At 41.1% G+C, this 17,708-nt stretch overlaps 1 protein-coding gene and 1 long non-coding RNA gene across 3 annotated transcripts in view; both read right to left on the bottom strand.

The window, feature by feature from the left end:
• The window catches only part of LOC132537525 (uncharacterized), a 177,339-nt gene that overhangs the window by 12,420 nt on the left and 147,211 nt on the right, over positions 1-17,708 (bottom strand). The window lies entirely within an intron of this gene.
• The window catches only part of HERC6 (HECT and RLD domain containing E3 ubiquitin protein ligase family member 6), a 43,427-nt gene that overhangs the window by 12,420 nt on the left and 13,299 nt on the right, over positions 1-17,708 (bottom strand). For both annotated transcript variants that reach the window (XM_060187803.1, XM_060187804.1), the window contains 9 exons: positions 17,072-17,139; positions 15,983-16,104; positions 14,799-14,858; positions 13,776-13,866; positions 12,216-12,405; positions 7,902-8,056; positions 4,660-4,773; positions 3,838-3,945; positions 1,071-1,238 (listed from right to left, as the gene is read on the bottom strand). In XM_060187803.1, coding sequence (XP_060043786.1) covers positions 1,071-1,238; positions 3,838-3,945; positions 4,660-4,773; positions 7,902-8,056; positions 12,216-12,405; positions 13,776-13,866; positions 14,799-14,858; positions 15,983-16,104; positions 17,072-17,139 — 1,076 coding nt within the window. The remainder of the gene's footprint in view (positions 1-1,070; positions 1,239-3,837; positions 3,946-4,659; positions 4,774-7,901; positions 8,057-12,215; positions 12,406-13,775; positions 13,867-14,798; positions 14,859-15,982; positions 16,105-17,071; positions 17,140-17,708) is intronic.

The following is a 17,708-nucleotide window of genomic DNA, read 5'->3' as shown; positions in this document are numbered from 1 at the left end:
TCAGTTATGTAGGTGAGTCTGGACTCTAACCCTGAAGTGTTTAAGATCCTTGCATCCCCACCCCAGGCCACTAGCTTACCCACTTTTTGAAAGTTTTATTTTATTTGTGTTTATTATTTTTTATTGGAAGATTGATAGTTTATAGTAGAGTTGTTGGCACATGGGTATAATTTCCCATTTCACCATGATAGGTCTCTGCAAAACACTTTCACCACCAAATTAGGTCCATTTCTGCCCTCATGTACCAGGACCCCAACCTCCAATTCCCCCATCCCCACCCACTCTTCTCCCTGTCCTCTTTACCCAGAGTCCTTTTCTGCAATAGACCAAATCAGTCCAGGTTTTACTTTGTGTCTCTCCTTTCTATTCTTGTTCCTTAAGTTCTGCACACATCTATGCAAAGAGATCTGTGCACACCTGTGCTCATAGGATAGTGGCAGTATAACAGGGTAAGGGATCAAGGGATCGGGAGAAGAGACCTCAAGGAACACAAGCAAAGTCCCAGAGGTTCCAGGACAAGGGGAAATAAGAATTTTAAGGAGAATGGAAAGGATTCTTTGTAGTTTTACAAAGGGTTTTAAATGGCAATAGTTAAGTATTCACATAACCCTGTTAATTAGAAGCTTTTTTTTTCTCTCTGAAAATCCAATGGTTAGAATTTACCAGAACATACTTGACCTTACCAGGCTTTATGCAATTTTAGGATATCTGTTAATAACATTACCTTAGATACTGTCAGCACCAAAGGATTTTGATCTATCAGGCCTGAGGTTGTAGGCAGCTTAGGTATTTAAAAATAAATAAAAATTTAAAATAATGCTTAAATAGACCAATGTTGTACCAGTGAACACAGTGAAAATAAATGTATTTGAGGAAATTAAAACACTTTCTTCCTCCCGAGTGAAAACACTTACTAAACTTTTTTTTTTTCTTTTCTTTCTTTTTTCCTACAAGGGCACACTGCTCAGCTCTTGCTATAGTTGTGCTGGGGACTGGAGCTTAAGGCATAAAAGTCTGTTTATAGAACTATTATGCTATCTCCCTGGCCTTAACACGACTTTTTACTGTACCAGTAGTTGTTTGCAGAGATCAGTGTCTTCAACTCGGTCCAACTGACACAGAGCATCTTCAACCAGGTGAGTTCGTCTGACATTCAGGATCAGTCTGGCTGAAGGGTAGGGTTCGTTTCTTATTAGACTCATCCAGAGGTTATTCTTGAATGCATGTGCTTCTGCTATCTAGAAGAAATGTTTTAGGGATTTTCATTAGAAAAGCAAAGAGTTTGATATTTCCCATAAAAACTGAGACAGGGCTGATATTGGCAACACCAATGCTGCATGTCTATGCTGGGAAGTCAGTGAGATCACAGAATATGAGACAGAAAGAGAGAGAGAGAGAGAGAGAGAGAGAGAGAGGGAGAGGGAGAGGGAGAGGGAGAGGGAGAGGGAGAGAGAGAGAGAGAGAGAGAGAGAATGAATATGACCTGTGGCTGGTCCTGTGGACATATATAGCCAAGTAACAAAAAGCAACTTCAGATCATCTGTTATATGGACATGCTCCTGACAGGCATATTACAACATTCATATACCGTCAAGCTTTGTAAAGATGTGTTTAGTAAGGATAGAGAAGTGAGAGACCCAGAGAATCACTCTGGGCCATGGAATACCAGGAATTGAATCTGGGACTTCATCCTTGTAAGTCCAGTGTTCTACTTCCTGGGCTCCACCATTTATTTATTCATTCATTTATTTGTTTGATAGGACAGAAAGAAATTAAGAATGGAATGGGATATATAGAAAGAAGGATGGGGAGGGAGGGAGAGAAGGAGAGAGGGAGAAAGAGAGAGAGACCTACAACATTCCATCACTTCTAGTGAAGCTTTTCCCCTGCAGGTGGGGACTGAAGTCTTGAACCTGGATCCTTGCACATAGTAATGTGTGTGCTCAATCAGGTGTACCACTGCTCACCCATCTTCCCATCCTCATTAGTCTTAAGAAGCAGAGTAAAGCTAGAGAGAGAGCTTAGCATTAGAGCATAAGACTTCTGTGCCAGAAGCCCCAGGTTCAATCCTGGTATAACCATATAGTGAAGATGAGTGGTTCTCTACTGTCTCTCCCATAGTAAATAAGTGAATCAGGTTGAGGAGACAATATAACAGTTCTACAGAAGACTTTCATGCCCAAGGCTCTGATGTCCCAGCTGCAATCCTCAATATTACCATGAGCCAGATCTGAGCAGTGCTCAAACTTGAAGATATTCAAAATAAGTCAATGAATCTTTGACAAAAAAAAGCAGAGTATTGGCACCATATTCCTTAAGAACAGAAGAATGGTCTTGGATCTCAGGGATAATGTTTGATGTAGGGACAGACTAGAGGGAAGTCTTGCTCAAGAAGACCCACCCTTTTCCCAATGACTATGCTCCATCGAATGAGTGAGCATGGAAGCTCCTTAAAAGTGGACCACTCCCTGTTGATAAGACATGGTTGTCCTTTAAAGAATCCTGGCTAATAGCTTAAGAAGGAATGATATGATTAGAAGTATCATCATTGTGCACACCTTGACCAGATCAGTGAATGAAATTATTAAATAAATCTTGACTGGCCAGCACTACCATAGAAGAATTATGTCATTGCCTGAACTCGATAATAAATTATCAGCACAAGCAGGAGTCATACATATGGAAATAATACACTGAAGGATGGAGATATGGGAAGAAATTGGCCTTGGGATTTGTAAAATGCTTGTGTATTAGCCTAGGAGGTGGTACAGTACTTTTGCGAGCATGAGGTCTGGAGTAATAATGCTTTGGTGCCCCCCACCCCCTCTCATTTATAAGTAACTGAATATTTACAAATAAACACACTTCTGCAAAAATAATGACATCAAAAACATCAAAAATGATAAAGAAAGTGGCAAAATGTTGATGATTAGTGTAACTTTGTGAAGGAGTTGATTATACTGGGATCTCTACACTTTACACATGCTTAGAATTTTATATTAAAAAAAGGCATACACAATCTGAATTCCCTTGGGTGGATGACCTCACCAATGTGTCCTGGAACCCCACCTCTCCAGAGCCCTGCCCCACTAGGGAAAGACAGAAACAGGCTGGGGATATGGATTGACCTGTCAATGCCCAACTCCAGCGGGAAAGCAATTACGGAAGCCAGACCTTCCACCTTCTGCACCTCATAATGATCCTGGGCCCATAGTCCCAGAGGGATAAAGAACAGGAAAGCCTCCAATGGAGGGGATGAGATACAGAACACTGGTAGTGGGCATTGTATGGATTATACCCTTCTTATCCAACAGACTTCAATAAAAAATGATATTTGAACGTACATGTATTACTAGATATGTGCTTTGCAAATATCTTCTTTTAAAAACATGGTATTTTCAAGAGGTAAATTAAGCTATATTAATAATTTTATGGACAATTTTTGATGTAAGAAATCATTGCTAAACTGGGACAGGTTATGTATTTCACCAGCTTTCTCTAAGAAATTTTATTCTTGAAGCATTTGTATTCAGTGTTTGATATGTTTTGAACTTATTTTATATCTGATGTGAACTCTAGATTAAAGTTGTTTTTATAGATATGGGTATTTAATTGCTTCAGCACCATTTATGGAAAAGATCATATTTTCTCCACTCAGATGACCATGCATATTTGGCAAATCAGTTGATCAAAAGTGTGTAGATCTCTTTCTAAATTCTACTTTTCATTTCACTGATTCATTTGTTTCTTATGACATAATTACCTCATTGTTGTGATTGTTCTGAAGCTTTGTAAAAACAGTAAAAAAAATTGTGTAAGAAAAAAAGGCATACATACTAATTTTCTGTGATGGGCATCAGCTTGCAGTAATTTAATTTTGGAAACTGTATCAAAGACAAATGGAAAATCACTGAAGAGAACAGGGCTGGTGTTGTCTGCAAAGCACTGAAAAACAAACAAAGATAACAGTTTTGACAATGTAAAGAGAAAAGGAAAACAACATTCCTTTCTTTGTCATCTTAAATTAGTTCCTTCTATACTTTTTGGTTCCTGTATTGTAGCACCCAAATTACCTACAGCAAAGTAGAAAGAATATCCAGTGTGTGTGTGTGTGTGTGTGTGTGTGTGTGTGTGTGTGTGTGTATGTGTGTGTGTGTATGAAGAATGCTAATTTTCACTGATCATTGAAGATATCAAATTCAGAATTTCAATGAGAAATTTTTCAAATCTTGATTCATCAGCTAGGGAGATGGCATAGTGGTTTAACTTAAATCTTGATTACCAAAGAGATGATATCTGCATCACTTTAAAATATGACAATTTCTGAAGTAATATACTATCCTTTAAAAAATGTTATTCCTGGGAGGCAGGATATAGTTCATCTGGTACTTTTCCATGCCTGAAGACACAGGTTAAGCCCCAGACCACCACATGAGAGCACCATGCAAAGAGGAAGATTCACTATCACTGCAACGGTGCTTTCTCATCCTCCTCCTCCTCCTACTTCTTTCCCCACCCCCCCCCCCACCTCTCTCTTTCTACCCTCTCTCTGGAAAAATGACTGAATTCTTCAGGAGTGGTATAATGGCACAGATAAGAAGCCCCAGTGACGCCCTTGCAGCAAAGTAAATAAATATGAAATTTATATATAATTTGTACCTGATTTTCCTTAAAGAACATTTTTAGTCTTTCTGCATCAAAGGACATCCAATGGGACAATTCATTTATGTGGAAGATATTTTCTGGTAGTTGACACTTAGCTTTCTTGTTTACCTTAAATAAAATGGGGCCTGTGAATTTCTTTTACTATCAATGAATGATTTTTTTACATGCATAGCTGTTACATAATCACATTAACCCTCTATTATCCTGGTTCATTTGTTAATAACAGAGTTGAACTCTATGAAAATTCAATTCCTTTAATCTATAATTTCTCTGATTTCTGTTACATATTATAAGTCATATAACATTGGCAATGAAATTTATAAAGCAATTCTTAGAGCATGGTTTACTGGAAGCAGTTTTTAGATCTTGATAATAAAAGCAGTACGAAGACCTGGGGAGACAGCATAATGGTTCTGCAAAAGACTTTCATGCCCGAGGTTTTGAGGTCCCAGGTTCAATCCCCAACACTATAAGCCAGAGCTGGACTATGTTCTTCTCTTTTTCTCTCTCTCTAGACTTCCTTAAAAAGCTTAAAAAAATTTTTTTTTGGGTAGAGACAGTGAGAAATTGAGAGGAAAGGGAGAGGAAGAGAGCGAGAGAGCAAGAGAGAGAGAGACCGAGTGGTAAAGCACTTAGTTAAGCGAGCAAGAGCCCAGGGTAAAGCCCCTGGTCTGCACCTACAGGGGGAAAGCTTTGCAAATGGTGAAACAGTGCTGCAACTGTCTGTTTCTCTCCTTCTCTATCTCCCCCTTCCCTCTCAATTTCTGGTTGTTTCTATATAATAAACAAAGATAAAAAAATTAAAGAGAGAGAGAGAGAGAGAGACTTATAGCATTGTTTCACCACTTGCGAAGCTTCTTTCTTGCAGGTGGGGACCAGGGGCTTGAACTTGGGTCCTTACACCACTGTGATGTTTATGCTCCACCAGGTATTACTACTGCCTGGCCCTGTGTGTATCTTTCTCTCTGTATCTCTCTCATTGTCAGGCTAACGACACGAGAGAGAGATGACCCAGGAACCAAACTCGTGGTGGCAAGGCAATTCAAATCTTTATTCATCCCAACACCCCAGAGTCGGGCAGTAGCACACCTGGTAAAGCCACGTGGCACAAACTGCAATGGCTGGAATCAGCCTCCCACTCTGCCTGCCCGCCTCTCCAGCCAGAAAAGGGAAGAGACAAATCAGAAAAGGAAGTGGCTTGACAATACCATACATGGTTAGGAAAGGGGCAGAGAAAGGTGAAAAGGGCTGGGAATGCTAGGGACTTCCTTAGCAACTGTTGCTAGGGGTTTAACTGGTAGGATTAATAATACCCTCCGGGTTTGAGGGTAGAAAAAGAATATATTAAATGAGCAGAATGGGGGGGGGGAATAGGGTGGAGGCCCTAAGTCATTTGTTAGACAAAGCAGAAGATTGATAAGTAGATAATAAAAGGATGGGCCGTGGTATCAAGGAATGCAGGGTGGAGCAAGGGGAGCTGGCTTAATGTTTTAAGGAATGCCCGGCTCTTGGAGGCAGAAAAACACGGGGTGTTTTGTGAGGCAGGGAGTCTGATATGATGGGGCAACCTTTTGGGCTTCCCATGTCCCCCTTGCTCAACCTCTCCGTAGAGAGAGAGACTAACAGGATAGAGACAACCCTCAGGTCAAGCCCTGTCAGGCTCTACCACATCCTCACAATTTCCCTGCATCTTATTAAAAATGAATATGTATACATACATAAAATATTATTAAAATAAAAGCACCATAAAATTCATAACTTTTGACAAATTCAGCACTGTCTTCCATTAATGAATGAATACTAAATTTAATATATACTATTTATCAGGCATGCGACAAAATAGAAGCTAAAGAATGTGGGGCTTACAGACAGTCTGATAGTCAGAAAATGCTTCCTCAATTGTAGAGAGTAAATATAACCAAAGTCATGAATGAAAAATGAGACAAAAATCCAGTAAGTTTGTGCTGTGTGCTACTTCTTAGTAAAAGTTCATTTCAAAGCATCTTCTTTGTCTTTATAAAGTTCCTTGCTCTTTAAATCCCTGGTTATTTTATGCCAAGTATTACCCTTTAATCGCCTTTGCATTGTCAAAAGTTGGTAAAACAAAATTCTTATTTGTATCCTGAAGCCTCACCATTGCCATTTCATAATGGCATCAAAAAACAATCAAATACTAAAGAGTCCACTTAGCCAAGGAGATGAGAGATCTCTATGCTCAAAATGATAAGACTTTGTGAAAATTGAAGGAGATATAAATACATGGAAAAAAATCTGTGCACAGAGATTAAAATAATGACTATTGCCAAAAGGTTTGTACTATCTACTGAGATTGCTATTATGTGGTGAAATTTATTTTGATTGTTATTTAGCAATTTATATGTGTAAACACCTAGTTTTAGCTTTTTTTTTTATGGTGTCAGGAATATAGTACCTCAAAGATAGAGTACATTCTCTACTACTGAGCTATATACATTGCCTACAACATCTTTCTAAATTATTTATTAATGAGACAGAGAAGAAAAAAGAGAGAATCAGAGCGTCACTCTGAAGCTTATGAACTTAGGGACTTCATGATTGAGAGTCTAACATTTTGTCTACTGTATCACCTCCTGGGCTGCTGGCACATTGCTTTAAAATTGAGCGATACTGAATTTAATTCTTCTCTTATTCAAAATTATATGACTCTTCCTTATACCTCAACAACCATTAAGTCCACTTATTTTTAAAACATTTCATTTATTAATTTACTTGGATGGAAACAAGAGAAACATTGAGATGGAAGGGCGGACAGAGATGGAGACAGAAAGAGAGACAGCTGCAGCACTGCTGCACCAGTCATGAAGCTTTCCCAAAACTCCCTTTGTCAGGTAGAGACAAAGAACTTGAGCTCAAGTCCTTGTACATGGTAACATAGATGCTTTAGTGGGTGTACCACTGCCTGCCCTCCTAATCATGTGGTTTAATAGTAGTCTAACCTTAGGTTACATATAGGTTCTATTGTGTGCTTTCATGAAAATGCAGAATTATTCTTGTGTTTGAGTATCTGTATGTCTCATTTGATCTAAAACAGGTCCTATATTTCTTCCCAAACTATCCAGTTAGCAAAATTTCCAATTATTAAGGACTAAATAAGATGTAGTATTTTTTTTTTCTATGACAGTAAACAAAACAAGGCTCCCTTTGAGACGCAAGGCATTTTAATTCCTGCCCAGTTATTCCCTCAGATGAACCCTTACCTTGTGCACTTCTTTCATCACTCCTAGCAGAGCTTTCATATTCTTCTGAACCTCAGTGGACTCATCCCAGTTCCGCATTTGAGAGCTGATGGCATCTTTAAGCATCTGGACTAGAGTGCGTAGAGAATCTTCATCCACAGATGCCCAACACTGCTCTGGGGGGGAGAGCAGAAAAATCAGTCTTAAATACCAACACACACTCCCCCATCCCTTGCCCCTACCTCCCTGTTTTTACTGAGTTGACTCATACTTTCCATTTGAGATCAATCATATTTTCCATTTCTGATGATGTGACACATAAAATAGGGACATCATCCTGGACACGAATTACTTCCAAATGTAAATATTTTGATTAAGTGCCGTTGGAATTAAAACTCTAATTCAGGTGCATGACCAACTGTGTGGATAGTTCACGCTTATGCTGGATTTCTCTAGTGCTCTCATGATTTCCACCCTGGAAATTCCTCTTCCTCCCCATCCCCTCTCCTCCCTGTCCCTCTTCCTCCACACCTTGTTCCTCCTTTCCCCTTTTCTCTTCCTTCTTTTTAAACATTTTTTTTAAAATTAAATTTATTTATTTACCCTTTTTGTTGCCCTTGTCTTTTTTATTGTTGTAGTTATTATTGTTGTTTTTGATGTTGTTGTCACTGTTATATAGGACAGAGAGAAATAGAGGAGGGGAAAATAGAGAGGGGAGAGAAAGACACCTGCTTCACTGCCTATGAAGTGACTCCCCTGCAGGTGGGGAGTGGGGGCTCAAACTGGGATCCTTACATCAGTCCTCACATCAGTCCTGCGCTTTGTGCCATGTGCTGCTGCACTACCACCTGGCTCCCCTCTTCCTTCTTTTTGATGATACTGGGGAACGAAACTAAGGTCTTGTGCATGTGTAATGCAACCCCTAACTGGCCTCTGATGGCTGATTCTTTTTTACATTCTTTAATTTAGGAAGAGAAGAGAGAGAAGCAGAAAGGAGACACGCCACAGTACCACTCCGTCATCCATGATGCTCTCAGGTGTCACCAGGGCTGACAGCCAGAACCTCACACATGGTAGGACTCTACTACATATGTTATCTCCCAGCCCCCAAACGGACACTTCTCTAAGGTCTTTATAAAGTTGGAAGCTTGTATATCTATTAAATTTGTATATTCACACAAATGATGTTATTGTGTCCTTTGAGACAAAATGGATTGAACATGAAGTGGCCATGCTTAGTGAAGTAAGTAAAGAGATGAAATACAACTACTAGATGGTTTCAGTCATGTGTGGGATCTAGAGGACTGATACCTGTGAATTTGCAGACAAACAAGCAACAACAACAAAAGAGAAGCAAGCAAACTGTTTCTAAGACTTGTGAGAATTATGGCAGTTGTCTTTGGGAGGTGGGAGGATGGGCACACAGAACTTTGGTGGTGGGTACAGGGTGAAACTATACACTGTAATCTTATAATCTTGTAACCTACTATTAATCACAAATAAAAAGAGGAAGAAAAAGTTTGTTTATGAATACACAAACATAAACCCACATGATGTTGACATTTTTAATCTGTGAAAAATAAAATTAATGCCTTCACACTTTATGAAAACCTGGTATCTATGGATATATTCAAAAAGTTAGACACTAAGAGAATTTTAATTGCTGGGGTTATAGCCGGAATTATTGTACTTTAAAGAACAATTCTCAGAAGACAAACCTACCACATGGGAAAATACACAACCACGCTAATGTGTTAAAATAGTATGACCCTCTGCATGAAAAGTTAATGTGGCAACGATTCTATAAACACCTGTGAGATTTTAATATATTGTTAAAGTATCATAGCATTACATACATATTAGTGAGAATGAACTAGATTGTTAAGAAATATATATGGGGCAATAGGAAACTAATTCAGAAAACCAGTTTAGTCAGGATAAACTTCATGTGCATTAATTATTTAAACAAGAAAAATATTGAAACAAGAAAAAAATTAGGAAGAGCAGGAAACTTTTCTTTAAAATTTCAGAGTGAGGTAGACTTACAGTCAGTATGTTTAAAACTCAGGAACCATCAATGTGAATGCTGATGTAATGAGTGTGGGAAAAGTGTTTAAGAAATGATGCAACTCAAAAATATCACAATCTGCAAAACTAAGTCTTGTAGTAATCTAAAGGAAAAAATGGATTTAAAAAAGGATTAATTACCTTCATAGTTTAAAGGCTCCTAAATAAAAAAAAATAGAAAAGCAATTGCAATGAATGGATAAATATGTAAGAAGATAGAACTGAAGGGGCCAGGAGGTGGCACACCTGGTTAAGTGCACACAGTACTATGCACAAATACTATGACCTGTGCAAGAACCTGGGTTCAAACCTCTGCTTCCCGAGTGCAGTGGGGATGTTTCAAAAGCAGTGAAGCAGGTCTGCAGGTGTCTATCTTTCTCCTTCTCTCCCTCCTCCTCCTTAATTTCTCTCTGTCCTGTCAAAAGGGGGTAAAAATGACTGCCAGGAGCAGTGGATTTGTACATAGTGCCAGCACCTAGCCCCATGGATAATCCTGGAGGCAAAAAGAAAGAACTGATAGTTTCCAGAATGTGATATGCAAATGGAACATTATTCATAGTGAGAAAATCTGAATGAAGAGAGTCTAGGCTTTTTTTCTCCCGAAATATCTAAGTTTGATACCACTGTAAAAATGTGTGAGTGTGTGTGTGTGTGGAGTTCCCATATCTTTTGATGAAGTATATAGGCTGGTTCTTCCATTTGGGGGGGGGGGGGCTCCCATGTTGCTTATCTCCAGAGGACAATTTCCTTAGACTATAGTATGAATGATTGTCCACTCATGGCTGCTCTGAATTCTGTGGAAGGTTCTTTGGAAAAATCAAAATGTAAAACACACACATTTTGCTTTACTAAATTTACTTTCTGGAATTTGCTTTGTAAGTCTACATATGTACAAAGAAATGCCTGTGATGATTGATACAAGAGCTAAAGGAGTTTAGAAACAACTACTCACAGTATATCTTGTCACTAGACTACTAGGCAGGCACAAAGTAGATGAAGATAGTTGAGAACAATCACATGATATCCTATCTCTATCAGAAAATGGTCTCTGGGAGTGGTGGAGTCATCCTAAAGAACTGAGCCCCAGTGAAAACCATGATGGGGGTTGGGTAGGGGGAAGCCACCCCATACTGGTGAATAAAGTAAATAGTAAGAACACAAAATTTAACAATTCTTTGTCATCATCTGTCAAAATGGCTAATTTCAAAACAACCTAAGGGTGGGGAAAATAGCATAATGGTTATATAAAAGATTTTCATGCTTGAGGTTCCAAGGTCTGAGGTATAACCCCCTACACTACCATAAGCCTGAGGTACACAGTGCTTTGGAAAAACAACAACAACAACAACAACAACAACAAAACTCTCCAAACAACATGAGCAACAACAACAACAACAACAAAATATCAAAGACTGAATCTATCTTTAAAGAAAAATGTGGGGCCTGGGCGATAGCACAGCGGGTTAAGTGCACATGGCACAAAGCGCAAGGACCAGTGTAAGGATCCAGGTTCGAGCTCCCAGCTCCTCACCTGCAGGGGCATTGCTTCGCAAGCAGTGAAGCAGGTCTGTGGATGTCTATCTTTCTCTCCTTCTCTCTGTCTTCCCCTCCTCTCTCTCCTCTCTCTGTCCTATCCAACAGCAACAGTGGCTATAACAACAATAACAATAACAACTACAACAAGGGCAACAAAATGGGAAAAATAGCCTCCAGGAGCGGTGGATTTACAGTGCTGGCACTGAGCACTGAGCCCCAGTGATAACCCTGGAGGCAAAAAAAAAAAAAAAAAAAGGAAAGAAAAGAAAAGAAATGTGAGAATTATCTTGACTGGACCTTCTGCTGTTAAAGTCAAGTTGAGGAAAGTCTCGAATACAGGTGTCTTGTAAGATGATAGTAATGGGGATAGGGTGGTGGCGCACCTGGTTGAGCGCACAGTGCACAAGGACCCGGGTTCGAGCCCCCAGTCCCCACCTGCAGAAGGAGAGCTTTGCAAGTGGTAAAGCAGGGCTGCAGGTGTCTCCCTTTCTCTCTCCCTCTCTATCTTCCCTACCCTTTCGATTTCTGACTGTTTCTATCCAATAAATAAAGATAATAAAAAAACTTAAAAAAATGATAGTAATGATCATAATACTTTCAGTTAGTCTATTCATTGGCTCATATACCTTACCTCAAACCTTTGTGTACTTTTGAGTTCTCCTCTCTGGAACTTGATCCTTTTACTTTAGAGAGAGAGTGCAAATAAAGCGGCAGGAAAGTAATCAAACTTACTCAGCACTCCTAAAGATTTGTCCGTCATTTTGCGAATGGCCTTTGCGAATGGGAGGACCAGATTTTCCCAGTTACTGGCATGATGCATCACGGGACATTCTGGGAGCAGGAGGAAGACCCACAGTGCCTCTAGGTGTGGAGATCGGTGTGGGAGTGCCCCGAACATGCTGTCACTGAGACACTGGGTAATCTGCAACCAAAGGGGAAGCAAGCTTCCTTAGCTGCAGAGGATTGTGAGAAACAGCCTATGGCATAATAGCCTGAGATAATCACTGAGTTCCTTGAGACCTGCTGTTCAAACTCCATCACTCCTTGAGTCCCCAATTGCCCCTGAGTATACAGTCAATGGTGAGGTGGCTTAGTTAGAAATGGACAGATCTGGGCTGGGGAGATCACCCAGTGTTGAGTATGTGTGTGCCTGTGGTCTTGAGTTTCATCTTCTGTGTTACATCTAACAAAGTGATGCCCTCATTTTCTCTGTCTTTCTCTCTCCTTCTCTCTCTCTCTTCTCCTCCTCTCTTGTTAATAAACACACAAATCTAAGAGACTGACAGATCCACTGATCCAAACATCTACTGCAGTAGAGGAAGTGCAGCCAGATGGCCTCACAGGTCTTCCAACTCTCCTTGGAAGAGGAAATGGGGAAGACAAATAGAGCACTAAGCCAGTGCAATTTTCACACATCACATCATAGGTTACTACCCTTCCAGCAAAGGTTTCCTTTGCAGTGGGAATATCAGTGAAAGAGTAGACTGAAGAGGTAGCATAGTGGTTATGAAGAAAGGTCTTCAGGCCTGTGGCACCAAATGTTTCTGGTTCAAACCCCATTACTGCCAGAAAGCAAAACTACTTCAGAAGAGATCTAAGTACACCTATGTTCATAGCAGCATAATTTGTAATAGTCAAAACCTGAAAACAACCCAGGTGTCCAACAACAGATGAATGGATAAATAAAAAAAAAGAAACTATGGTAAATATACACAATGGAACACTACTCAGCTGTTTAAAAATGACAAAGTCATCTCGGGTGGAACTTGAAGACATCATGCTAAGTGGGATAAGCCAAAAAGAGAAGGACAAATACCAAATGATCTCACTTATAAGCAGGACTTAATAAATAGGCACAGGGAAGAGAACATAAACTGGAATGTGGACTGGGCATGGTGTATGGCATCAAAGCAAAGGACTCTCGGGAAGGATGGGAGGGAGGGGCAGAAGAGAACTCTGGGATCCTGTTGCATAATGAAATTATACCCATGTGTCAATGACTGCATTGTAAAGCATTAACCCCCTCAATAAAAGGAAAAGATAGAAGAAAAAAAGAAAGGAAAATATTAAAAATAAAAATCCTCAATCTGCCATACATTTCAGGGTTCACTAAGAACACTGGTGCCAGCAACTGATGGGGCACTGGGAAGGAGTTTACTGGGAAGCCAGTAAACTCAAGACGGACACAGCTTCCTTCTTGTCACAACTTGCTCTGCCAACTGAACTGGAGTCCTACTGGCTACCCTGTGGAAATCTCTGTGCTCTCTTGTTCAGGGAGATGCTGGTGGTTACCATGGATGTCCATCTCTTTGAGGTGAGCTTCTTGAAGGTATCTCTGGCCATTTGCAAGTCTATGTCAATGGAAGCTGTGTCTTCACATCCTCTATGAGACAAGAAGTGGAAAACATCACATAAACAGGTGACAAGGGACATTTCTAAATACCACACTTCCCCCCTTTCTTTTTTTAAAATTATTTCTCTTTTGTTCATCTGTTTCATGGTTGTCTGATTATTTGCTCAGCCTTGAGGAACCCAGCATGGTATAGAATGACTTCACCACAGTAGTCAAATAGAAACTAATTTTTAGGACCTGGGTGGTGATGCACCCAGTAGAGAGTATAAGTTATCATGTAAAAGGACTTGGATTCAAGCCCAACCCTCCTCACCTTTGGGGGCTGGTGGGAATTTCATGAGTAGTGGAGCAGTGATAATGGTGTTCCTTGCCCTATCTCCTCCTTTCTGCTTAATTTCTCACTGTCTCTATCATAATGAAAAGAGTAAGAAAAAAAAAAGCAGAAAAAAATGACTGTCCAGAGCATTAGAATCATTGTGCATGCACCAAGGTCTGGCAGTAAGCCTGGTGGCAAATGACGACAACAACAACAAACAACCAAACAAATCAACTCATTTCAGTGGCCCAAGAAGGTGGCTCAGGTTCCTAGTGTCAAAGTAGCTTCTGGTTCTCTCTCCTTTATCATGAATCAATCAATCAATCTTAAAAAAAGAAAAAGACATTGACTTTACAAATGGAAGAATTCTGTAATGATCTATGTTGGCCTTTTTGTTCATTGTTTTCAAAAAATTCACCAGTTGAAATGACTAACCTGAAACATCTCATTCTAAATATTTCCCAGCATTTTCTTTTTTTTAGATAGAGACAGAGAGAGACCATAGCACTGAAGCTTCCCTCAGTGCAGTGGGGGCCAGGCTTGAACATGGGCTGCTAAGATGCAAAGCAGCACACCATCCAGGTGAGCTGTGTCATGAGCACTCCCCCAGCACGTGCAAGGAAGATAAGTTTTAAGTGACCCTTACCTTTTCTTTAAGAAACTCGCAGTCAGGCAAGCAGGACTTGAGAACGCCATTTTAATTTTACTACAAAGGGAGTAAGAGAATAGTCACCACACTGTGCCAAGCACACCCCGCTTTCAGTTTATGTTTGAATGCAGGGCGGTGGCAGGGGGCTGCTAGTGATGAGCCAACTCCACTCCTGGTTGGCTCAGCATTCTGTGCCCTGCACCTGCTCCCACTGACTCTGGCCAGACCCCCATCATCTATTTCAACAAGTCATCTGGATCTAAGGAAAGGCCATCTTGTAGAAGTGGACACCTATGAAACCCAAGAGATACAGTGGAAAGTATATAAATAGTCACCCTTCCTAGAGGCTTTGTGACATAGAAAGTAGTTTGCATTCATTCCTTCTACCTTGTAAAGGTGTCTGAGATGGTAGGCCTCCTCCACACACCTCTGTTAAATGAACAAGGAATGGACTGGACACCCGATGACTTCTTTGCAGAAGAGGTAGAAGAGAGTAAGGGCTAAAATGCAAATGTCTTCAGAGCAGGCCAAAACTTTCATTTTATTTTATTTTATTTTATTTTATTTTATTTGACTTTTACTGAAGCACTGTATATTTCTATGCGGCATCCAGGAGTGAACTTAGGGCCACATGCATGAGGGTATAACTCTAGCTTTTGGTGGTTCCAGGGATTGAACTTGGAACCTCTGAGACTCAGGCATGAAAGACACTTGTATAGCCATAGTGCACTCTAGTGCACTCTCTCTGGCTCTTTATTTCTTTTGTTTGTTTTCACAACTCTGGGATGGATTTTTCCTTTTTTATACTAATTTTATATTATATATTATTATTATTATTATTATTTACCAGAGTACTGCTCAGTTATGGCTTCTGGTGGTGCTGGGGATTGAACCTGGGACCTTTGTTGCCTCAAGCATGAGAGTCTTTTTGCAGAATCACTGTTATCTCTGTAGCCTGGCTTTTTTCAAAGAGAGACAGAGATAGAGAAAGAAACTACAGCACTGAAGCTTCCTCCAGTGCAGTGGGGACTGGGCTCGAAGCTGGGTCATGAACACAGCAAAGCTGGCTCACTGTCCAGGTGAGCTGTCTTGTGGGCGTTCAAATGTCTTTTATGTCAAGGATTAAGTGACCAGTTGCAGAAACACATGCAACAGGGCTATTCCTGATCAAAAGCTGCTACCTCTCAGCTGTTCTGTACTCCGCACTTCTTGGTGGTGAGTTCCATTTTTCTGTCAGGGACGGGTTAATGCGGTTTATTTCCGGCAGGGTCTTCATGGGAACATCTGTGGAGCTCGCATCCTTCTGGTGAGAGAGAAAAGAAGAATGAGAAAAGCACACATACACGGAGTAGCCAGTGGAGCTAGTGCTAACAGGGCTGAGGCTCCACCCCACCCCAAGAAAAGTCCTGTGGGCGGGACTTTCACTCCAAAGTTTGGCTGCTTTACTGGTCTGAACTGCAGTTTAGTTGTTTAAAAGTAGGGGGTGTAAGGGGCGGGGTGGTGACATACCTGGTTGAGGGCACATGTAACTATGTACAAGGACCTGGGTTCAAGCCCCTGAGTAGTGGTTTTAGAGTGGTGTAGTGCACCAAAGCTAAGAACTGTGGGGGAGGAGGGGAAGGAGGGAGAGGAGGGGGAGGAGGGGGAGGAGGGGGAGGAGGGAGAGGAGGAGAAGGAGAAAGGGGGAGAGAAGGGGGAGGGGGAGGAGGGGGAGAGGAGGGGGAGGAGGGGGAAGAGGGGGAGGGGAGGAGGGGGAGGGGGGAGGAGGGGGAGGTGGAACGTGGGGGAGGTGGGGGAGGGGGGAGGAGGGGGAGGAGGGGAGGGGGAGGGGAGGAGGGGAGGGGGGGAGGGGAGGAAGGGAGGGAGGAAGGGAGGGGAGGAGGGGAAGAGAGGAGGGGGAGGAGTGGAAGGGAGGAGGGGAGAAGGGGGAGGAGGGGAGGGGGAGGGGGAGGAGGGGGAAGGAGGGGGAAGGAGGGGGAAGGAGGGGGAGGGAGGAAGGGGAGAGGATCTTGCGGTCTTGGTGCATGATGGTAGAATAAGACTAAGTTGGGAGTGAGAGTGTTGTGTAGACACCAACCATGGTGAGTTGGGGGGAGTTGTGCAATTTTTAACAATTGTACTGTAAACTATTAACAACCCGTTCCCCAGTAAAATGATGTGGGGGGGAGGAAATTCGACTTCAGGTGAACAATACAATATTTCAAATACTTCTCTGACGTCTGAAAGGGGAAATTTTGGTCTTAAAGAGCAGTAGAAGGTGTCACAGGTACCTGGGAAGTTGTCACAAAGTTGGCGTAAGTTCCAGCAAAAATATGTTTGACGTGAACATCCTCAAGGCCTAAAATAAAGTCATAAAAGTATCTTTACTGTTTTCACACGTGAGAAATTAATCTTTTGTTGCAAGCTTAATTAAGTTTTAAAAACATGATGTAGGGGGGCCAGGCAGTGACACACCTGGCGAAGGGCACATGTTACAGTGAGCAAGGCCCTGGGTTCAAGCCCCTGGTCCCCACCTGCCGGGGGAAAGCTTCACAAGTGGTGAAGCAGGTCTGCAAGTGTCTCTCTGTCTCTCTTCTCTCTATCTCTTCCTCCTCTCTCAACTTGTCTCTCTATCCAAGAATAAATAAAAATATTCTTTAAAAAAGAATGAAAAAGAACATAATATAGGACAGGTGAAATAGCTCACTTGGCAAGTGCAGCCCAGGTTTGAGCCCAGCTCAAACCTTCAGAGCAGTGAAGAAACCTTTTATGCTTTGATCTGTTTCACTCTCTCTCCACTTCTCTATCTACATAATGATGATGATAATAATAGTAATAAAACAAAAATAAAAATTTGATGTATTAATTAACTAAATTTGCTTATTTGACAGTTCATGGGGGCTGAGCAATGGTGCACCTAGTTGAGCA

This window comes from Erinaceus europaeus, chromosome 3, assembly GCF_950295315.1.
Source record: "Erinaceus europaeus chromosome 3, mEriEur2.1, whole genome shotgun sequence".
NCBI classification, from domain to species: domain Eukaryota; kingdom Metazoa; phylum Chordata; class Mammalia; order Eulipotyphla; family Erinaceidae; genus Erinaceus; species Erinaceus europaeus.
Note: the sequence above shows the minus strand (reverse complement) of the source record. Positions and strands in the feature narration are given on the sequence as shown.